We start from the raw sequence: 24011 nt of genomic DNA on the forward strand, positions 1-24011 counted from the left end.
ATTGCTGTTATCTAGTGGTGATTATAATGCGATGTGAAAAGAGTTTAGCAAACTAAATGACACTTTTGAGCAGAGGTAACTACTCATAATCATTTCATTACAGTACATTAAAATAAAAAAGCTTACTAACATAGGTTCACAGGTGAGAAATATTCAAATTACCTGTTCTCACCATTCAGAATAGAAATTTATGATGATACCAAATATAATTTTGCTTTGTGACATAATTTATAATTTAGAAATTTCTCAATCTGCAAAAGAGGCAAAGCTATTAAAAATAAATCTTCCAATCAATTATCATGATTAAAAAAACAACTAAATATATTACAAACATATTTTTGGCCCAGAAAAAGAAACTTCAATAAATACAAAATAGGGCATATAATGATTTCATACAGTCACGTGACATTTCCCCTCCATAATCAGGCACGTGGAATCTGCATAATGCCTGCTGATCACCATCATTCCTTTAAAAAGCAGAGAAAGAAAAGCTTTCAAAAGAAGGGGCTGGTTAGAGTTAGCACGGCATAAAGAGAGCACATACAGCAAAAGTAGGAAAATACATCCAAATCTTTACCTACTGAAGAGGAATTAAGATCAAATATTCCCTGACAAATGAATTATTATATCACATCATTAATAGATATGTTCTCTCTACTCATCTTTTAAAATATATATATGTAACTCAGACGACTCAGGTATAAATAGCCAATGGTATGTCGGGGACAGCGAAACTTCCCAGCAAAAGCAGAGGACAGATGCCTTTCAAATCTCGTCCCACCCTTCTGGGGGAGGCTGTGGGGGAAGGCAGGTAAAAGAAACCTCACATATCATTTCATAGTCACCAACTTACTAAACTACCCAAGATGATTTTTAAACCCTAAAATCCTGGTACTTCATAAAAATTTCCCAAAACTTAAACCTAAGTACTTAAATTATTTTAAAAGTACCAAAGGGTGGGTAAAATTTATATCTACTTTCCATATTCTGCTTTGAAAGAAACTTTAAAATGTGCATCCTTCAGATATCACACATCACTTCACAACTGGTACATTGATCCTACAAGTGTCTTCAACATTTTACAAATCTTACCAAAGAATCACTACTGTAAACATGAAAAATTCAAAAGCAAAAGATGGATCAAGGAGTTCACAGATCCCGTCTTTCCAAATCTATCTGATCTATCCTGCACTTCACATCAAAATATCTTCTCTAGTTACATCCTGTGAATGTATTCCATGAGAGGGATTTAGAAACAAACGCATGTCTAAAAGGCAACACGACCACCAGACCCCCAACCTCAGCAACCCTGCAGCCGCTTCAGACGAGCTCCTCACCACACCCCAGGCACTGCCGTGCTCAGCTTCTCGTGCTCTGGGCCAACTCAGCAGAAGAGGTTTGCTATTCGCACAAAGAGACCACCACCCTCTCCATTCAGGAAACCTGTTAACTCAGTGGAGAGAATGACCGACTTCATTAGGGTTGTGAGATGTGAGAAAGGAGAAGTAAGAGCCTCACACCCATTAGAAAAAAATAACAATGGGACAGCTGCTTCCGACCCTGCAAACACACACGTGTGGGCGCGCGCACAGGCAGCCAGAAGACTAATCTTTTTCTCTTTGACTAAACATGACCACAGCTGGGAATGGATCCTGGCCTCCCGTGGTGTCAGCGCGTGCGGGCAGCCTGGCCGCCCCTGGCGCCGGCCGCGGTCTCTTACGCGGGGCTCGGAATGGGATCACTCTATCCAGGACCGCCCCTGTGAAGACCCGGGGACGGAACGGAAAGCAGTGATCTGGATGCTAGGAAATAGTAAAGGGCACTGGTAATCTGAGGTATCTTCCGCTTGTGGCACTCGCTGCTGACGTGGGTTCCGCGCAGTCACTGTGCGAGCCGCGGGGGCCCGGGGCGGGGCCTGCGGGAGGCGAGCACCGGCGCGGAGCGCTGCGAGCACTGAAGCGAGGTCCGCCGCAGGCCACGGGGCGAGCTGGAAGGGGTCCCCTCGAGTCCCCGTCTGTGATTTTTAAAATCATCTTTAGGAAAAGGGGGCGGGGGATAAGGAGGAAACACATAGAAAACGCCAGGCTCCCCGGCCGCGGACACGCAGACGCGCTCAGTTAGGGGACGGAAAGGGCGAGGCCGCGTTGTTGGTACTCGTCGCTGTGGCACCTGTGACTGTGAAGCCTGTGGGCGGGGCGATGGAGCTGTGGCTGGGCTGCAGGTCCTTGGGAATGCCACTGTGAGAACTCAGCTGGTGGCCGAAGGCTGCGCTGAACTGGGGGAGCTGCTGCTTGGGGGAGCTGGAGGCCACGAGCTCCGCGGACGGCCCCAGGCCACTGAAGCTGGTCTGTGGCAGCCCCGGGAGCACGCTGGAGCTGCTGGGGGTCGCGGTGGCGAAGGCAGGCTGGGTGGCCTCTGAGCTCGACGTGGTGGGCGGCGTGGACAGGGATGTGGAGAGAAGGTGGCCGTCTGCGCCCAGAAGGTTGCTGAACGGAGAGGAGTCTCCAAGGTTGACCGGGAGATTGCCCCAGTGAGTTCTGGGGTTTGCGACTCCTCCGAGTGGCACCTCGAGTGGGGCTGGGAGCAGGTGCTGCGCCATGATGGGCATCTCTGCTGGAAAGGTAGCTGCCATGTTATCAGCAGAGTAAGACGCCGTGTGGGGGGAGGTGATGTCGCTGTAGGGCGACGGCACGTGCTCGCTGTCGTAATGGCTTCCAGGGGGCGAGGAGTGTGAACGGTCACTGCTGTATTGCTGTCGTGAGGTGATCAGGTCATCTGCCTTGCTCAGCAGCTGGGCAGGATGTGGCCTCTGGGAGGCATGGCTGCCGTCATGGAGTCCAGGAAACTGTCCTGGGAAGGCTCTCTCCCCGAGGGCACTCTGGCTGATCAGAGTGGCAGAAGTAAGGCCGACGCTGGCTGGGGCGGAGAACTGCCCCTGGACCTGCCCTGCCAGGGGTGTAGGTGGGTTAGACAGGGAGGCCGAACGCAGCAGGCTCTCATCCAGCTCGAGGCTGGAAAAGTTATCGTGGACCATGCGCCCGTTCAGCAGCTCCCCGAGGTCCGCGTTCACCTCTCGGCTCAAGGACGGAATGCCCGACGCTGCGGTGCCGGTGGAGAACACCCCTATTCCTCGGTCTGACAGCTCCTGCACCGGCACGCCGTCCGACGGGGTCAGCACCCCGATGGTACTCAGGCACTCGAGGGAAGTCACAGCCTGCAAGGCCCGTTCCAGCTCCTCGGCCTCCTCGGTGGTCGGGAGGAGGTCCCCATTCTTTCCTGAGGAGACAAAGCCACCGAGGATCAGCAGATCAGCAGAGCGTGCCCCTGCCCCACACCACAAAAAGCACGTGTCAGAATTATTTTTAACAACGTTCTCTTAGAGAGAGGCCTGCTGAAAAGAGAGTTCCCAGGGATGCGACTGGAAGGAAAAAGTGAAATGTCAATGTGCAGGACAGGTCTGACAGCCAAGCTGCCCCGAGCGTGCATCACACCCGCGGTTGATTTACGGCTCTCTCAAAGCCCTTCTTTGCCAAGTGTTAAATTCTGAGGGATGCTAACAGTTACCAGTTCAAACTCACGCTGACTGCTCGACCACACGCACCTCTTTACGGAAAGTGACACTAAAGTCCTCAGCCAGGAAACACCTCCTGGCAGGGCATGCGGAGACCAGGCTGCGCAGGAGTCCAGCTCGGCCCGTGGCTGCCCCAGCTGGAGGCAGCTGCGGGAGACCAGCACGAGAACACCCACGTGCGCTTCCGCGTAACACCACATGTGGCTCATTTTGTGGGAATCTGTCAAGATGCTTTTCATCACTTTGTAACAGTTCCCTCTCATTCTTCTCCCATTTCTAACTAATTTTCATAAAATGGAAGTCCATGAGCCTTCACTGATTTCACTTCAAATGTAAAAAACCTATTATTGGGACTTGATTAATCACCACAATACGACCCAGTTTTTAATGGTGAAAGGAACATCCTAGGAGGCCACACATCTCCCCTGAGCGCTCCAGAGAACTGGGGGGACGAGGGAAACCATCGTGGGAAAGTGCATCTCACCTGAAGAACAGGGCGGATCGCAACGAGGAAAAGTTCAAGGCTTCCAGAAACTCAAGGTTCAAATGCCTTTGTTCAAAACTAAGGTAAAATGCTCATGTGGAAGGAAGACATGACAAACCTAGCTGCCAGACCATGGACCCCCTGGGCCTCTACTGTGGTTCACAAATCGCCCACACTCCCCTCTGAAAGGGGGGTCCAGGGGGTCAGACTTTCTACCCACAGCGGAGGACGTCACATGCGAGCACGAACACTTCAAACACATCGCAAAGAAACTATTTCCCTCTTTAAAAGCTCATTTTAAAACCTAGTTTCCTTGCGTCAAAATGCTGACCATACGGGGCTGGCCCCGTGGCCGAGTGGTTAAGTTCGTGCGCTCCGCTGCAGGCAGCCCAGTGTTTCGTCGGTTTGAATCCTGGGCGCGGACATGGCACTGCTCGTCAGACCACGCTGAGGCAGCGTCCCACATGCCACAACTAGAGGAACCCACAACGAAGAATACACAACTATGTACTGGGGGGCTTTGGGGAGAAAAAGGAAAAAATAAAATCTTAAAAAAAAAAAAAAAAAAAAAAAAAAATGCTGACCATACCTTCAAAAAAATCAAAGTCTTGTAAGTCATCAGGCAGCCGTGGCAGGACGTCTGAAAAGTCCTCCTGGTTCAACTCCAAGTCATGTGGAATGTCAGTGATCTCGTTGGCAATGTCATCCGGCAACTCATCAGCACTCAGCTCCGGTGTGGACGGGCTCCTGGGAGAGAGGACATGGGCGGCCCCACCACCCTGCTCTCACCTCCACACAACGTCCAACACACGACGGTCACCCTGCTCTCACCTCCACATAACATCCAACACACGACGGTCACCCTGCTCTCACCTCTACACAACGTCCAACACAACGGTCACCCTGCTCTCACCTCCACACAATGTCCAACACACGACGGTCACCCTGCTCTCACCTCCACACAACATCCAACACACGACGGTCACCCTGCTCTCACCTCTACACAACGTCCAACACAACGGTCACCCTGCTCTCACCTCCACACAACATCCAACACAACGGTCACCCTGCTCTCACCTCCACACAACGTCCAACACACGACGGTCACCCTGCTCTCACCTCCACATAACATCCAACACACGACGGTCACCCTGCTCTCACCTCTACACAACGTCCAACACAACGGTCACCCTGCTCTCACCTCCACACAATGTCCAACACACGACGGTCACCCTGCTCTCACCTCCACACAACATCCAACACACGACGGTCACCCTGCTCTCACCTCTACACAACGTCCAACACAACGGTCACCCTGCTCTCACCTCCACACAACATCCAACACAACGGTCACCCTGCTCTCACCTCCGCACAACATCCAACACACGACGGTCACCCTGGTCTCACCTCCACACAACGTCCACCACACGACGGTCACCCTGCTCTCACCTCCACACAACATCCAACACACGACGGTCACCCTGCTCTCACCTCCACACAACATCCAACACACGACGGTCACCCTGCTCTCACCTCCACACAACATCCAACACAATGGTCACTCTGCTCTCACCTCCACACAACATCCAACACAACGGTCACCCTGCTCTCACCTCCGCACAACATCCAACACAACGGTCACCCTGCTCTCACCTCCACACAACATCCAACCCTGCTCTCACCTCCACACAACATCCAACACACGACGGTCACCCTGCTCTCACCTCCACACAACATCCAACACAACGGTCACCCTGCTCTCACCTCCACACAACATCCAACACACGACGGTCACCCTGCTCTCACCTCCACACAATGTCCAACACAAGGGTCACCCTGCTCTCACCTCCACACAACGTCCAACACACGATGGTCACCCTGCTCTCACCTCCACACAACATCCAACACACGACAGTCACTCTGCTCTCATCCCCACACAACGTCCAACACACGATGGTCACCCTGCTCTCACCTCCACACAACATTCAACACACAATGGTCACTCTGCTCTCACCTCCACACCAACATTCCCAAGATAAGATTGTGACTCTCCTCTTACCTCCACACTAACATCACCAATACCTATTTGTCAAACTCAAAAATGGGAAATACCAACTCCAAATGTCTCTTTCCCCACTTTCACAGAAGGAAATTTGAAAGCAGAAAGACAGACCTCAGAGTACGCAGTCACACGTTTCTGCAAACTCTACCCATGTATGAAGAGAAGACAACCATTTCAAGACAATAGTCTTACTTTGAATTAGTAGAATGAACTACAATTTGGTGTATCAAGTGTGTCTTAATACTTTTTAGAATTTCCAATCTGGCCAAATAATAATCTAAAAAGATGAAATAAACAGATAAAACAAATATTTAGCGAAACAGATACCTCATTTATCTGGTCAAAATACCTACCCCTGCCGAAATTAAACTGCATCGGATTTCTGACGGAACATACGTGAAGTTCCTGTTTCTTATATGAAATTCTCAATTTCAGCATCTGCTCCATTATAAGCAAAAGCTTTATTTCATATCTAACCCAGACACCTGATAAAAGCTACAGAAATCTACCAAGTCTAGGCTGACACACCAAACGGCTCCTGTGGGCTCGTTCTGGCCCCAGGAAAATACACAAAGCTCGATGCCCTGAGCACAGCCAGACGTGGCAATGACCGTAAGCACACCACTGACCGGATCTGCGCGGCCGCCACTGGCAGTGAGACGCTGGCGGGCATGCTGAGGTTCCCCTGGGGCACCGCGGGGGGGATGGGCTTCTGGGGTCGACGGGGTCCACGCCTTCTCTTCTTCTTGTGTTTTTTGGTAAGTGCAGGAGGCTTGGTTTTTTTCCTGGGTTTCCTCTGCTGCTGGTGCTGAACTTTACGGGAGCTGTCTCCTCTCAGGAAATTATCCTGTGGAATGAACAGACGGGTATTTTAAAGCTGAGATCAGCTATCTAAAAAAACACTTATATCTTTAAATATTTTATATAAAGCCTAAAACATACTATATGCCTAAAACTACGTATAACAATAATTACAGGAATAACAAATTCATTTTTTATTTAATTCAAATCAACTCAATACATACATATAGTTCACCCCACATGTAAAGACGCTGTGATAGGCGCTGTTGTATAACAAAATGAGTAAAATTTAATTTGCACTCTCAAAGGACTGACTCTCCCATGGGGAAAACACGAACACAAGGATACATCAATAAGTACGGAGAAAACCCCAATGATAGCATAAACACCTTCTATGGGTGCACAAGACGAAAATCAGTGATTTTTAGTTTGGGGGATTAAAGGACAAGTAGGACTTTAACTCCTGGGGTCAGGGGAAGGTGGCTCTAGGCTAATGGAAACAAGACAGAAAGAAGAACAAGTCGCCGGGTGTGACAGGTGCATGGGCTGTAATGGAGGGCGAGACGGAGGAGTCGGCAGGAAGAAGCCGGGACCGGGTCCCCCGTGACTGAACACCCTAGTGAGCATTCTGACCTTCTGACTTTGTAGGCTATGGGGAATGATTCATGATGAGCAGAGTAACATGACTTGACAAATGTTTCACAAGGGACAGACAGAAGAGGAGCTGGGTGGAGGCAACAGTTCCAATCAGAGGGCTCCTCCACGGCCGATCCAGGAGAAATGGTGGGAGTGAAGTGAGCGGGCCAGTCAAGAGGATCCTCAAGATCAGACAGCTCTTTGGACGTGGCATGGATGAAGGGAATATGACTCTCAAATGTCTCTAGGGTTCCTGGTTTGGGCGATTATGAGATGATGACACCATTAGTTGGGACAGAGAACACAGCAGAATAAACAGATTCAGAAGAAAAGCTAAAAAATGCAGTTTGGCTCACACACAGTCTGAGGTATGCAGATGTCCAGGGAGGTGGGAGAAAACTATCTGGTGCTCAGGAGTAAAGAAAGGGATGGAGCTGTGCCCTTGGAAATCATGACACAGCGTAAGGCCTTCTAGTTATTTCCCTGGGCCAGGGAGACAAGGTGAAGACAGAGGACTATGGGGACACAGCTTTATAAAACGGCTCCAGTGAGGGGCAGGCAGAGGAGATACCAGCGAAGAAGGAGGAGAGGTGGACCGTTAACTAGCTGTCTTCAGCTGGTACCCTTAAACCTGCATACCGCATTGCCTCAATTCCAAGACGCACAGTTTACTACCTCCGCAATTGGGGGGCATTTTACAATAATGGCACCCTGTAACTGTGGTGGGCCAGGCGACGGTCATTATAGCTGGCACTGCCTGCACACGCTCAAGGCTGGTCACGGCTCTTTGTACTGCCATCGTTTGAATTAAGGCGCGTGCACTGTTGGTTTTGCATGTAGAGGAAAAACTGCCGTGTATGCAGAAAGGCACAACGAGCTGCAGGGCATAAAACTGCTATTAGCAAAGCAAACACTCATTATTGAAGAACTGACCACAATTTTTTTTTTTTTTTTTGCAAAGCAACAACCAAATGAGAAAGGACAATAACCACAAAGTAGACAAAGCTGTGTTAGTTAACGTACGTAGAAAACATGGCCTTTCACACGTCAAGTAACATAGCTGAAAAGAGGGGCGATATATAAGATAAAAATCTATGTCTAAGTCTGTCTAAGGAAGTATTTTGATAAGTATAAAACAAAAATTGTAAGTGACAAGAAATGCACTATGCAGCTTTTCTTTCTTGGTGGTATACAAAACAAGAGTGGTTTTTACAAATGATGTCACCTTTGACCTGATGAATTCAGTAATAACTCTTATAACTAAAAACATAAAAAGAACGTAGACAATAGTATCCGAAGACTAATGACTATCACTAGCATTAAACAAACTCAAAACAAGAAAGCATAAAATTAAAGCATAAATTCAGGAAATCTAAAAGAAGTTTAATTCCAGCCAAATACTTGAATCCAAACACAACCACAAACTCAAGCCACAAATGCACAAATTTTTAAACAACAACAGAAGAGGATGCTGCTTCCCAGCCTCTCCAGCTCTTTTTGGGCTCAACACTCAAGGTCTACTTTTATCATGTCCACTATTTAATTCACCAAATACTGACCGGGCAATGACACCCCACCAGAGTGCTGGCGCCCATGCCAGGCCATCCCTCTGGGACGGGGGGATCTCAGGCAGGAGGAGTGAGAGAGCTGCAGCCCAAGACACCAAGTCCCACTTGGAAGACTCCCAGTGCCACCCATCTGGTTCCAGGCTTGTGTCTAATTCTCCTAAGCTTACGCCTCACACCTGGCAGATACTGGGAAAGCGCCAGGTACTCACAGGACGCCTGCGACGGAGGCCCCGCCTTGCTCAGGTCCCTAGGGAGCTCCTCCAGAGGGTGAGAGCCCTGTGCCCTGGAGGCTATCCCAACGCAACTGCTCGGCCACTGACACCACTGACAAGCACTTTTCAGCCCAGCCTTCTCACTGTCTCACCCGCGTCCATGTCGGGACGCTGCACACGCTGACTTCCTGTCTGCTGTCTCATCCCTGCTGAGCTCCAGGCTCTGTCTCGCACCTGGGCTTCCTGCAGCAGAAGCTTGCTCCACCGCTGCCCGTCCTAAGCAGTGGCCGCGTCTGGTTCCGAACCTCCACCCCTCCCAGCCACGGATCACTCAACAATTCCTGACTGAGCATCTCTGTTCTAAGCACTGGGGAGACAGCAGTGAACCAAAATGTGCTGCCTCTGAGAAGCTGACGTTCCAGGAGAGGGATACAGACGACAAACTAACTCATCAGTGATGGAAGTTCAGGCAGATACAAGCGTCAGGGGAAATAAGGGAGACTCTGAGGACAGAAAGTGACACCGGACAGGGGAGGTGGGGGACTTCTTTAAGGAAGTGACATCTGATCAGAAACCTGAATGAACTGAAGGCCTGAGGCAGGTGGAAATCTGGGGAAAAAACATTCTAGGAAAAGAGAAAAGCAAGGGTGAAGCCCCCGAGGGTGGGAGCATCCTCCCAGTGTGCCAGGACAGCCAGAAGCCCGTGCTGCTGGGCCTCCAGAGGGGAGGGGGGCGAGACGCGAGGCTGCAGGGCTGCCAGGGCCTGATGAGGAAGCACCTCGCAGGCCGTGGGAACGACTCTGGACTTGGTCCTAGACGTGACAGAAAGCCGCTGGAAGGTTCTGATCAGATGTGTATTCTAGAAGGCCTGCTCTAAAGGCGACATACTGGACAATCCATTTATAAGACATTCTGCAACATGCAAAAGTACAGGGACAGACACAGATCAGTGGAGACAGAAGACAGGGTTGATATAAAGGGGTGGCACAGAGAGTTCTGGGGGTGATGGAGCCGTCCCACCTCCCGATCGTGGTGGCGGTACATGCTCACGCACGGTCAAAACTCACAGAACTGTCTACCAAAAGAGCCCATTACATAAGTTCGGAGGAAGAGGGCCACACGGCCCACTCTGGCCGCCACGTGAACAACAGATCTGGGGTGGGAGGCCTGGCAAGGAGCAGGGAGACCAATGAGGAGACGATGACAACAATCCAGCAAAGACACGGCAGCCAAGGCCAGGATGGAAGCAAGAAAGTCATGGAAATGGGTCTGGATTCAAGATGCAGATGGAACGTGGAACCAAGACATCTGCAGGGTCTCGTCGCCCAGTGTCAGTCTCTCCCAGGGACTGACGAGGGACAAGCGTCTGCTGTCCTCTTACGTAATTTTTAACTTAAAACAAAAATAGCTCAAACTGCTTGCAGAGAGAAAACCATTTTCAAAATTTGGTATCTTAAATATCTTTTACAAACCGGACTAATATTACTTTATATTATCTTTTTATTTTGTACTCTCATATAAAATACATATTTTATGACTAATCTTATTATACTAATTCAACCTTATGTTTGTCTAGCTGAATTTGTCTAAGTAGGAATATTTATTTAATCAGCTGAAGAGAATAAACTGCTTTCAATTCTTTAAAAGCATTCACATACTAATTGTTGTTATACCATCAAAGCCTCACTCCTTCAATCAGGAAAGCAGAGCCTGCAGTACAGCCTCCCTAGTTAGCAGTATTTTCCTTGTCTTCTTAGAAGTGTGCTGGAATGCTGTAACTTTAAAACCACAATATACAACCGGGATCATCTACTGCCGTGGTGTGAAGCGCCCATATTAACAAGGGTCTGTGAAATCATCCATGAAGGGCTGCAGAAGTGGTCGAAAGACACACAGAAATCACTCCTTAACCATGACAAAACCTGAATAAACTAACAAAAATGTCTATATTTTAAATGTTTTTATTAAATTAAAATGGGAAAGTAAATAACTACTCAACATTTGTATATGTAGTTTACCATACAAATTTTCAAAATATGTCTATAAAAGAAATTGAAAAACAAAAGAGGTTCTTGGGAGTGAAGAGGCCAGGGACCTAAACGCCTGGACCCTGAGGTCCAGAGAGGATGCAGCACTGATCCTTTGCACGTTTAGCTAGCGGCAAGGCCAGGGTCCCAACCTTGGACTAAGTCCTGGTCCAAGGGCCACTCGGCTCGCTGATGAACCCTGAAAACTGCAGACTGCTTAGAGAGGGCAAGAATTTTCTTACTCAACTTTTTAGTACATATACCTTGCAGAATACCTTACAAATGGCAGAAGAACTCAATAAGCGTCTGATGGGTAAAACGATAAAAATGCACTTATTTTAAATGATTACATAATTCAGATAAATTCACTAATTCAGACTTGTCTCTTCTCCAAATTATTCTGAATTAATTAGGGTTTATGATACCAGCATTAACAAAAGCAGTAATGAAGTTCAATAGAATTACACAGAAGTTTGGCTTTGGGCCAAATTTTATCAACTGTTCAAGACATTCATAGAACTGTATATAAAAAAGCAAAAATGTAAAGAAATGGGGCAAAGAAAGAACTGGGAGAATCTGCTACGCATAAGAAGATGTATCTTAAGGAGAAGCGAGGTGCAGAACAGGGGTAGATAACAAAATACCTGCACCTAAGCTCCTGCTATGAGCCTTCTACAACAGTGTGTTGTTTTGTTTTCTAATGAGGATATGAAATTAATCCAACGGGTCATGACCAGCATTTTTTTTCATAAAACAGAACAGACTAGAAAATATTAGGTACTAAAAGTGCTGTCTCATAGCACTTGCTGCGGCGGTTAACATGCACTCACAGTGTGCCTCCCGCTGGACGGCGGCCGCGAGTCTGAAAGCCTCTGTCGCAGAGCAGAACATGTGCACTCACCATTTTTTTGGCATGTTCCTCACACAGAGGTGTCTGGTGTGTAATGTCGAACACGGGCACCGAGCACTGCTGTCCGTCCGCAAACTTGGCCGTGCAACTTGAGAAGAGCTGCTGCGAGCGGTTCAAGAGGATATCTGGTTTTTAGGTTAGGGATAAAATACATTGAAAGTGGGGGCCGGCCCAGTGGTGCAGCAGTTAAGTTCACATGTTCCGTTTCTCGGTGGCCCGGGGTTCTCTGGTTCGGATCCCGGGTGTGGACATGGCACCGCTTATCAAGCCATGCCATGGTGACGTCCCACAGATAAAGTAGAGGAAGATGGGTACGGATGTTAGCTCAGGGACAGTCTTCCTCAGCAAAAAGAGGAGAATTAGCAGTAGTTAGCGCAGGGCTAATCTTCCTCAAAAAAAAAAAACAAAACAGAACACCGAAACTCTCAAAATTTTTGTATAACATTTGCTTCCTCCTTTACTTAGTCTAGGAAGTATACATTTTCTTATCCATAAAAGGTAAAGAAGCAACCCAACTACGATACCAGAAAACGGTAACAGTTGAATTTATCCTCCTTATTCATGAGAAGACACCTCTGAAGGAGTCTGTTTTGCTAACGGGCTCCTAACACAAGTCTACCTCATGGCCATTCTGACGACTGTTATTTGGAGAAGCAGGGTCATTTCTGTCTCAACACACTAAACTCCTAAAAGTTGCACTATAATGGTTAAAAATAACCCTAACTTCCTTTAAGGAAAACTTCTGCATATGATACTCATCCAGAAAAATAATAGGGGCTGGCCCCATGGCCAAGTGGTTAAGTTCACGCTCCGCTGCAGGCGGCCCAGTGTTTCGTTGGTTCGAATCCTGGGCGTGGACATGGCACTGCTCATCAAACCACGCTGAGGCAGCGTCCCATATGCCACAACTAGAAGGACACACAGCGAAGAATATACAACTATGTACTGGGGGGCTTTGGGGAGAAAAAGGAAAAAAATATTAAAAAAAAAAAACAAAAAACCTGCCTTTAAAAAAAAGAAAAATAAGAAAGATATAATTACCAAAAACTCATTTATGCAGATTGGGACTTTTCATTTCACATTTCCAACACCAAACTCAAACTTATAACTTATGAAAAATTACCTTAAAATCAAAATTACACTATTACCACTGGAACGTCAGCTTCACAGCATCAACGCTGTTTCGCATCCAGACGCTCAGCCACAATGCACATTCCCACACCATTTACTTTCTCCCCACTCGGGGGGTGACTTTCTCTTTTCGTTTATGCTCTGATGGCTAAGGCTATTTATAAAGGCTTTCCCTGCACAGAAACTGCTCCTGAAAAAGTTATGAAAATGCAACCCTAAGAGCAAAAAGGAGGGCAAAAGTCAAACAAATAGTAAAGAAGAGTAATCACGACTATATGAATTTTTAAATGCTACTCAATTTTAAATGTTTAATAAAAGTGAGAGTAGTAAGATTTCCTAACAAGCCTGAAGCTCCTGAACATGGGTTTTCCTCAAGTATATTCTGTCTTCGGGAAGCTTCTTTCCTAGTAGTCAGAGAGGTTAATCTTCCATTTGTTTCAAATCAGCGCTGTGCTCAACACAACAGCAAATCCTTCCCACAGCACGAGGAGCCCTGTGAACCGCGCAGCTTTCCCGGAGGACTAAACAGTCTGAAGAACGTCTGACTTTTCCATCAATGAGTGTTATAGTTGCTTCTTACAAACCACCTAGAAACACTAGAAGGAAGAGAATTCTGTTAAAATTTAATTGACAGCCCCTAGAAGAACCTGCTACTGCTGTCAGTTTTGCTTATTTTAATGTGATTCTTGAATAAAGAATTGCAATGAGATAAGCAGAAAAGAATTATTCAGAAGTCATCATTGAAAATTAGAAGTTACATGAAAATTATTTTAAACATTAAGTAAACAGCTATGATTTCAAAGTCATTCACTCGGCTTAGGAATGAAATACACAGCCCCAAACGAATCAAGGCTTCTCGGTGCACACGGATTAAGCGAAGAGGATACGCTGGAAACAATGTCTGGTGAACGGGAGGGCTCTGTGAGGGCACGGTTCACCCTTCACGCTTCCACTGCACACGCCTGGCTCCATCTCCCTCAACTTGGTCCGGCTTATGCTAAAAAAGAAAAAGACAAATTAATTTTTAAAAAACGCTTTAAGAGTCCAGGGCAAGTTTTCAACATGTTACCACAATGTAACACCAACATTTCACCTACCTACATTCATTAAATGAATGTAAATATGAGTTACAATGACCTGTTCCAATATTTCCGCAGTCTACTGACAGAACAAACAACTACATTAGAATCAGTTGACTATATCTATCTAGTTTTTTTCTTTTTTTTTGCAGGGAAAGATTTGCCCCGAGCTAACACCCCCTTCCAATCTCCTTTTTCCTCCCCAAAGCCCCAGTGCATGGCTGCACACCCTAGCTGTAAGTTGTTCTACTTCTTCTATGTAAGCTGCTACCACAGATGGGCGGTGTGGTCCCGAGCCCGGGAATCTCACCCAGGCCGACAAAGCAGAGCACGCCGAACTTTAGCCATTAGGCCATGAGGGCTGGCTCTATTGAGTTTTTTTTAAAGAGTGTTACTTTGGTTCCTTTTACTTCATAAAGAGGCAGCAGAGAAAAGTGACGATGACTTGAGATCAGTCAGGCCCGGCTCTGACTCTCATCTCTAGCCCTCCCAGCTGTGTGACCCTGGGCCAGCCAGCGCCTCAGCCTCCACTTCCTGCCCTGTGACGTGAGAGAAGAGTGCCTTTAGCTGTCGGGGATGCACCGGAAGACAGCGCATCCAAACACCCGTCGCATGCAGGAGACGCTGTGGTCCACAGCCAACAGTCCAGGTCAGCGGTTGCCGCTGTCATCATCACTACCAGTAGATTTTGGCTGTGTCTGCTGCTGAGCAGGGAACCTGCAGAACCTTCACCTGACTCATGAGGAAGGGGACACTGATACCCAGAAAAGGCTGTTTTGCTGTCATCTTCCAAACTGCACCCACTTTGGACTTTTTTTTTTAACTTCTTTTTGACTCCATCTTTCATTAAATGCTATCTCCACTTCATACACTTAATATTTACATATTTTATTTTTAAATTTTATGACTAGGCAATGCATTGACATAGTTCCAAAAAAATCAAGGAATAGAAAGCTGGAGCTCGTCCCGATGTGCGAGCTCCCACGCCCTCTGGAGCAAGTACTCATCCTAAAAGTTCGTGGCCATATTTTTATGCGGACATAAAAAAATAAAAATAAGCAATATTTAAATTCTTAGGGGCACAAACACTATCCTCCTCTCTGTGTGCTATAAAGCATCAGAAACACTAGGCTTTACGTGTGTCTGAGTATGGGAAAGAGTCTACTTCGTGCACGGAGTCACAGGGCACGCATTAGAAACAAAAAATCCTTTGAGTTGTTTATTTCTAGTATCTTTCTAAGTATTTCAATGGAATGACTTACATTAATTAGACAAGGTCATACAGAATATAAATTATAAATGAATTTACACAACATCTAAATAAAAGACCCCTTCTATTTTAACTTCCATATAAACAGTAAGTGCAGACAGATAATCAGGTGCTGCCACAGAAGCTGCTTTAGTGAAGAGTTCTGCAAGGTTCAGCATAGTCACCAGAGTGGGGAAAGGGTCATTAACTTTAGCCCTGGAAAACCGAGAGAGAGTTTCAAATAAAGAAGCTAAGCCCAAACTCTCTCGCCCTAGATTTAAATAGAAGGCAGTGCTCTATCCTGAATGGATAATTCTGTTGAACACTAATAATGTGCTCAGCCATCTACCAGGGCTAGTGTACAGCACATTCTCCCCAGCCCTTCATCCCGGACTTCACAGGAAACCACTGGTATTTTGTTTCTACATCACTAGTATGTTTCAACTCACCAATCTCTCTCTTAAAATAAACTCAAAGTCAGAATTTCAATATCCCTATGGATAATTTAAGGTAAAAATGCCTGATGTGATGTTAGATATACTTTATTATGCAGATAATCCCAACAAAACCAAGGAAGAATTACCAAAGTGTATTGATGTATTAAGATGAAAACATCTTCCACAGGCTTCCCTTTTGAAAGCTCCGTCAGAGCCCCTGTTAACACTGAAGTTTCCACACAAATGACTAGTCTCTGTAGGATTGTGGGCTATAAGATACCAGGATGAGGGTTTATATACTTCAAACTATTTCAATGGTTTATTCCACATATTCACCAATAAATATGACAAAGTTATTAGATAAAAAAATACTTTAGGGGCCAGGCCCGTGGCCGAGTAGTTAAGTGCACACACTCTGCTGCGGCGGCCCCGGGTTTCGCTGGTTCGGATCCTGGGCGCGGACATGGCACCGCTCATCAGGCCATGCTGAGGCGGCGTCCCACATGCCACAACTGGAAGGACTCACAACTAAAATATATAACTATGTGCTGGGGGGCTTTGGGGAGAAAAAAATAAAAATAAAAAATAAATAAAATCTTTAAAAAAAATTAAAAAAAAAATACTTCAATGTTATTCAGTTTATATCCAAACTACATTTTAAAGGATACCTATTAGAAGGTAGCCATTAAAGTTTTAATTTCTAAAATATTTAATGCAACTTTTTAAATGTCTTTTGTGGAATTAGTCTTTGATAGCAAAAACATCAAGCAGATAGAGGGCATTATCCAACTGACAGCTGATTTCTATGAACCTAAAACACAACGCAAAGGAGTAGGCTGCCAATGGCCGGGAATGAGTGCGGCACACCTCGGTGACTATCAGTGAGGCAGTGGGCAGCACGCTTTTTACTAACTGTGGGAGACACAACCAAATGACATCGGATACATCTGAGAACCGTAACAGAGTTCTTCTTGGTGTTTGTTTTGTAACTTACTCACAAAATTTTTTTTAAAATGTCACTAAAGGTGGTTTGGGAGATGTTCTGAAAAGGAAGGGGCTGATTTTGCCTTCATAAATAAATCATAATCACAAAATCATAATATTCTAATCACATAACCACATAATCATAAATAAATCACAAATCATAAACAAATAGTTTTCTACACAAATACCAAATTGTCCCAAACCCATAGTATCATCTCTTACATCTTTGACAAGGTCATAAAACTATACTAGACTCAATGTATACAGTGCTCTGCATACACACTGCTTCAGGCTGGACGAAACTAAAGTTTCTGCTGAAATTATATACTTAAAAGCATTATATAATATAAACGTTAGATATCATTATTTTAAAACCTATGTCAAACGGAGGGAATTCTTTCAACAAACAGAGGAGAGCCATCTCTTCCCTTATCCAATTCCATTCCTCAATACTGGAGATTTAAGAACAAAATGCACACTGTTCCTGCCCTCATGGAAACTATCGTCCAGCCTCCCAGATGGACATTAATGTGAGCATAAAATCCTACAAGGAAGCAGAGTACAGAGCACAACAAGCATGTATAACAGGAGACCTAACACAGTCCAGGAACCCAGGAATGTTTCCCTGGGAAAGTCAATCTCTAAGTCAGTCAACTACCACCTAAGGAACGTTCTAGCACAGACACTACCTCCCTACTGAGGACTGGGAGCTCTAAGAGTGAGGGGAAATACTGCAGGCTGCCGTCATTATGCAGGTATATGAGATACATACACAGTTTCAAACAACTCTATGCCAAGAAGCAGAAAACTCTCCAGGGCATAGTATCTTTTTGAGATACGTGATTGAAAACTAGGCTACTTTCTTATAGCAAATATAATGAAAATATACAAAACTAAAATGAAATTTCAAATACTACATACGGATGTAAGAAATATGATCAACAGCTACAAAGCAAAGGTTATTTTTTAGTTTTCTGTTTCTTAAACCCTTTTTCTTCAAGTGACTTATGGTCACTACAGAAAAACTAGAATATATAGACTACAATTTTTTTTTAACTTTAATTTATCAATAATCCCATCACCTAGAGACAACCACTGCTAATATTTAGGTATATAAACTCCTAAAAATGTTATATATCCAAGGTTATCTAAAAAATTAATAAGTAAAAAGTGTGAAAAAATAAACTCAATACAGAACTAAACCTTCTAAATTTGAAAATTATTTCCCTAAATAAAATGTTCTGGAAATTTTCAATTCAATTAAGCTAGTATTTCAAAAGGTTCAAAACGTAATATAATTATGACTTGATTTACATTTTTACCACCTGGATAGACTTCCCAAATGGTAATACACTGTATTTCTTCATCAAAATATCAAATAACTCTACATTTCCAATATATAGATTTTCATTCAATAAAATATTATGTAAACAATATAAATCATGTTTTCAAAACAATCCTTGAGAACAGAGGGGAATGGCTATGATATATTTTTTATAAGAAAAAAACTGGACACATACTCCTAAAGAGGATAGATCCAGTTACACTTAAATACATAAATAAAATATAAAGTCTAAGGATTGACATCCATATTATCAAGCCATTAAAAGTCATGTTTTAAAGAATATCATGAGAAAATGGTCATAATTCAGTGTTAAATGGAAAAAAGCAGGAAATAGGAAAAACAGCATGATCTTAATTTTGCTTTTTAATACAAACACACGGCTCAATGCAGATTTCATCTGTACACATACGTATACACACATGCCACACAGAGAAATAGATTAGAAGGAAAAAGAATCAAAATGTTCATAGTGCTCATTCTGTTTTGTGAATGGTGATATTATTGAGATTTTCCCCTTCTTTTTTCTATATTTTTCAAAATTTTCACAATAAGTATCTACACTATAAACAAAGGGATTTTTCCCCCAAAGAAATCTAATGTAATAAGATATTTTGAACATATAATATGTGGAAAAATGCACTGGAAAGAAAATTTTAAAATATTGTAAGTAAAAAATGTGAAATACTTTTGTAGTAAAAACAAAACACAAACAGTACTTTGAAATAACATGAAAGATCTAAGTCTTGCTTTTTTTAAAGACAGGTAACATTTTCTTCCTTTACTGAATAAATTCTAATCAAACTCCAGCAACATTACAGTAGCACTTTCATTTTACTGTCAGTTAATGGCAGTATCATTTCAACACCCGTGTGGAACTTTATCTGAGCAACAAACCACAATGCCACCCTAAGCACTTCGGCTGAACTGCCCGCCTCCGGCATCCCCCAGCGCACCTGTCTCCAGCACCCCCCAGCGCGCCTCTGTCTCCAGCACCCCCCAGCGTGCCTGTCTCCGGCACCCCCCAGCGTGCCTGTCTCCGGCATCCCCCAGCGCGCCTGTCTCCGGCACCCCCCAGCGCGCCTGTCTCCGGCATCCCCCAGCGCACCTGTCTCCAGCACCCCCCAGCGCGCCTCTGTCTCCAGCACCCCCCAGCGTGCCTGTCTCCGGCACCCCCCAGCGTGCCTGTCTCCGGCATCCCCCAGCGCACCTGTCTCCAGCACCCCCCAGCGCGCCTCTGTCTCCAGCACCCCCCAGCGTGCCTGTCTCCGGCATCCCCCAGCGCGCCTGTCTCCGGCATCCCCCAGCGCGCCTCTGTCTCCGGCACCCCCCAGCGTGCCTGTCTCCGGCATTCCCCAGCGCGCCTCTGTCTCCGGCACCCCCCAGCGTGCCTGTCTCCGGCATCCCCCAGCGCGCCTGTCTCCGGCACCCCCCAGCGCGCCTGTCTCCGGCACCCCCCAGCGCACCTGTCTCCGGCATCCCCCAGCGCGCCTGTCTCCGGCACCCCCCAGCGCGCCTCTGTCTCCGGCACCCCCCAGCGCGCCTGTCTCCGGCATTCCCCAGCGCGCCTCTGTCTCCGGCACCCCCCAGCGTGCCTGTCTCCGGCATCCCCCAGCGCGCCTGTCTCCGGCACCCCCCAGCGCGCCTGTCTCCGGCACCCCCCAGCGCACCTGTCTCCGGCATCCCCCAGTGCGCCTCTGTCTCCGGCACCCCCCAGCGCGCCTGTCTCCGGCATCCCCCAGCGCGCCTGTCTCCGGCACCCCCCAGCGCGCCTCTGTCTCCGGCACCCCCCAGCACGCCTCTGTCTCCGGCACCCCCCAGCGTGCCTGTCTCCGGCATCCCCCAGCGCGCCTCTGTCTCCGGCACCCCCCAGCGCGCCTGTCTCCGGCATCCCCCAGCGCGCCTCTGTCTCCGGCACCCCCCAGCGTGCCTGTCTCCGGCATCCCCCAGCGCGCCTGTCTCCGGCATCCCCCAGCGCGCCTGTCTCCGGCACCCCCCAGCGCGCCTGTCTCCGGCATCCCCCAGCGCGCCTCTGTCTCCGGCACCCCCCAGCGTGCCTGTCTCCGGCATCCCCCAGCGCGCCTGTCTCCGGCACCCCCCAGCGCGCCTGTCTCCGGCACCCCCCAGCGCGCCTGTCTCCGGCACCCCCCAGCGCGCCTCTGTCTCCGGCACCCCCCAGCGCGCCTCTGTCTCCGGCATCCCCCAGCGCGCCTCTGTCTCCGGCACCCCCCAGCGCGCCTGTCTCCGGCATCCCCCAGCTCGCCTCTGTCTCCGGCACCCCCCAGTGCGCCTCTGTCTCCGGCACCCCCCAGCACGCCTGTCTCCAGCATCCCCCAGTGCGCGGGGCAGCCGGGCGCAGAGGCAGGGCGGGCTCTCACCTGGCGCGGCCGCACGCGGCCCTCCGCAGCTCCTGCAGGAGCTGCCCAGTGCCTTCCGGCTCTCTGCTGGCCGCCTGCAGCAAGGCCTTCCTGACCGTGTGCCGGCACTTCTTCTGCCGAGACTCTGCCCGCTCCAGGCGGCAGAGGTGCTTATATTTCTGCTGAAAGTAAGTGCAAAGTTGGGTCACCCTGGAGCTCCGAGTCTCCGTGTCATCGTCATCTGACCTGGAAAGGGCGGGGAGAGAAGTGAAAAACCAATTAAACATTAGGCTTGTTTAGAAAGCCTCGAGGAGGGTGAGGACTGGCGGCTGGACGTACAGGTTAAATCCTGGGGCGCGTGAGCACACCAACAATGTCAGAGAATGCCGGCAGAGCTGAAAATGAGGACACCGTGTCCACAGCTAGTGAGGCGCAGGGACGACCCAATGCTTAAGATGCTTTACTTCTCAGCTTGTCATACTTAGACGCCTAACGCACCAGTCTTCTAAGCTCTAAGTGACTAGCGATTCTTGGGAAGAAAGTAATTTCTTTACCTTCCCCTACTAAAAAGTCTGAGTATGACAGAGCAGTTCTCCTCATAAGCACTCAGCATAATTTCCTGAAAGGGAGGTCACACCACAACAGAGCAGTGAACCCCAACAGCGCACTCGCAAACAACTGCCCTTTTAGACAGACCCTTTCCTGCCAAGCACTTGAAGAATCCTGGCTGCAGGGATCACAATCATCCTACGGTATTTTTTTTTATTACGCTCAGAAGACACCCTGAACAACATTTCACATACCAGCGATCACACAGAGGCTTTCTGTGATTACGCTGGCATCGACTGACTGGTGGCCTGCTGGAGGGCCACGCTGAAAAGGATGCTGAGGCTCAACAAGCAGAGCGCTGGTCAGTCGGCAGTGCCTACCGCCAGTGAGGGTAACAGGGCCACGCTTCCACGGAGCAAACGTGAGCCCACCTCACTGTGAGCAGCAGCGCACACTGGGTTTGGAAACTGACATGCGTTATTTCACTTCTTTCTCTTCTGTCATAACATATGTAAACGGCAGACATGTGACAGTACAGGCAATATATTATCTTACTAAACTTCTGTGAGCCATCACTTGGGGTCTCCTCTCTCCTGAAGTGGCATCATTACTTTTCCTTCAGACTAGGCACAACTGGCTACTCTTTAAACTTCTGTTAAGCGTGTGTCCTAAGAAACACATTCTCTTCAGTATAGTTTCTGCTACAGATACACCAACTGAAAGATGGTGCTTCAACCTTTCATTTATTTGACATTTACAGTATGTCTATTATGCTAAGTACTGTAGAGGAGCAACAAAAATTCCTGGGAGTTTGCAATGCAATTTAGACAAGATAAACACACCCCAAAAGTTAAACAATTCAGAAGAGGATAGAATCAGTAACCAAAACTGTGGGGCAAACAGACCAATGACTCAAATATCTGACCACAAATTAGAAAAATCTAGGAGCTTTTTTAAAATTTCAGATTCCCAAGACCTACCCTAGATCTACTAAACTAGAATTTCCATGGGATGGGCCCAGGAATCTTTATTTTGAATTGTTCCTGAAGTAGAGAACAATCAGTGACATAAGAGAGAGAAAGTGCTGAGAACTCCCTAGAAAGACTGCTGGATGAAGGGCTCCGTGGAGGAGACGACAAGAGTATGAACTCTGAAGAAAGGGCTGAATCTGAAGAAGAGAAACAAAGGCACCTCACAAGAATAAAACGAGATAAGCCAAGAGGCAAGACGGCAGGATGGGGAACCGGAGGTGCTCAGCAGCTCCGTCTGGCTGGGGGTGGGCGTGTAGGGGAGTGGCGCTGGGGAGGGTAAACTTACTAAACCTACATGCCAGATTAAAGAGTTCAACCTTTTCTCCACAGGCAGTGAAGAACCCTCAAGATTTTTAAGAAAACAGGTAACAACAGGGGCTGGCCCCGTGGCCGAGTGGTTAAGTTCGCGCTCCGCTGCAGGCGGCCCAGTGTTTCGTTGGTTCGAATCCTGGGCGCGGACGTGGCACTGCTCATCAGACCACGCTGAGGCAGCGTCCCATATGCCACAACTAGAAGGACCCACAACGAAGAATATACAACTATGTACTGGGGGGCTTTGGGGAGAAAAAGGAAAAAAATAAAATCTTTAAAAAAAAAAAAAAATTAAAAAAAAAATTAAAAAAAAAAAAAAAAAGAAAACAGGTAACAACAGCAAACTGTGCCCGAGAAAGATTACACAGTCAGCAGGTATGCAAGGGAGAGACAAAAGAGGACGTGAGGAAATTACCCTACAGCTCCAGGTAAGAGATAACAAGGACCACACAGGTGGCAGCAGCAGGACTAGAGAACCTGAGAGGTGATCTGCACATGTAAAAGACAGACTTGGTCACCTGTGCAAGGAAGACGGAAGGGAAAGGAATCACTCAGCAGCTTCCATCGGCACAGACCAGGGAAGAGGAACAAGAGCAGATCTAAGGCAGGAAACACACTCCATGTCAGACCTGGGGAACTGAAGCACAGAGGGCGTGGAAAAACCGTTGGAAATGATAAACTAGAGCACAGTCAGGGACGAGACACAGATTTCAGAATCAACCACCAACAACTGAAAGACATGGGAGTGACTACAAGTAAAAGGCCACAGAGGTAATAGGACAAGAACGGGGGGGCCATCATCATTAGGAATGAACTCAATTTGGTGACTGGATATGAAGGACAAGAAAGCCAATAATGACTCGATGACTTTGAACCTGCAAAATCAGGTGAACAGAAGTGCCACTCATAGAAAAAGGAAACGAGGAGAGACACTACGTCTTAAAGGAAAGTAGCGCTAGGGTGGATAATCACTTGCCAAAACTGTTATTTGAAAAGACTGTATTACTGCAGGAAGGATGGACTAGATGAGGGGTTCTCAGGTTAACTGTGGAAGGAGGCACCTGGATGCTGAGGCATGTTACATCACTCTAAGTTTCCAAAGTTTATGCATAAGTTCCATACTTAACTTGCTCTGGACCCGTGACACTTTGCAGACCAGCACAGGTCCACAGACCATCTCTGGCATGGTCCTAAACTAGAAAATCTCCAAGATGCTTCCCACTTCTAAGATGCTATGATGTCAATGTTTCAAACCTGGTTGCTGAGGAA

General features: G+C 47.0%; 1 protein-coding gene across 6 annotated transcripts in view; it reads right to left on the reverse strand.

Annotated features, from left to right (window-relative positions):
• Positions 1-340: 340 nt before the first annotated feature.
• INO80D (INO80 complex subunit D) overlaps positions 341-24011 on the reverse strand; it is a 63502-nt gene continuing 39831 nt past the window's right edge. For all 6 annotated transcript variants that reach the window (XM_070508450.1, XM_044768346.2, XM_044768344.2 and 3 more), the window contains 6 exons: positions 20872-21096; positions 14290-14399; positions 12263-12396; positions 6747-6964; positions 4645-4802; positions 341-3276 (listed from right to left, as the gene is read on the reverse strand). In XM_070508450.1, coding sequence (XP_070364551.1) covers positions 2114-3276; positions 4645-4802; positions 6747-6964; positions 12263-12396; positions 14290-14399; positions 20872-21096 — 2008 coding nt within the window. In that variant the 3' untranslated portion in view covers positions 341-2113. The remainder of the gene's footprint in view (positions 3277-4644; positions 4803-6746; positions 6965-12262; positions 12397-14289; positions 14400-20871; positions 21097-24011) is intronic.

Source organism: Equus asinus, chromosome 4 (assembly GCF_041296235.1).
Source record: "Equus asinus isolate D_3611 breed Donkey chromosome 4, EquAss-T2T_v2, whole genome shotgun sequence".
NCBI classification, from domain to species: domain Eukaryota; kingdom Metazoa; phylum Chordata; class Mammalia; order Perissodactyla; family Equidae; genus Equus; species Equus asinus.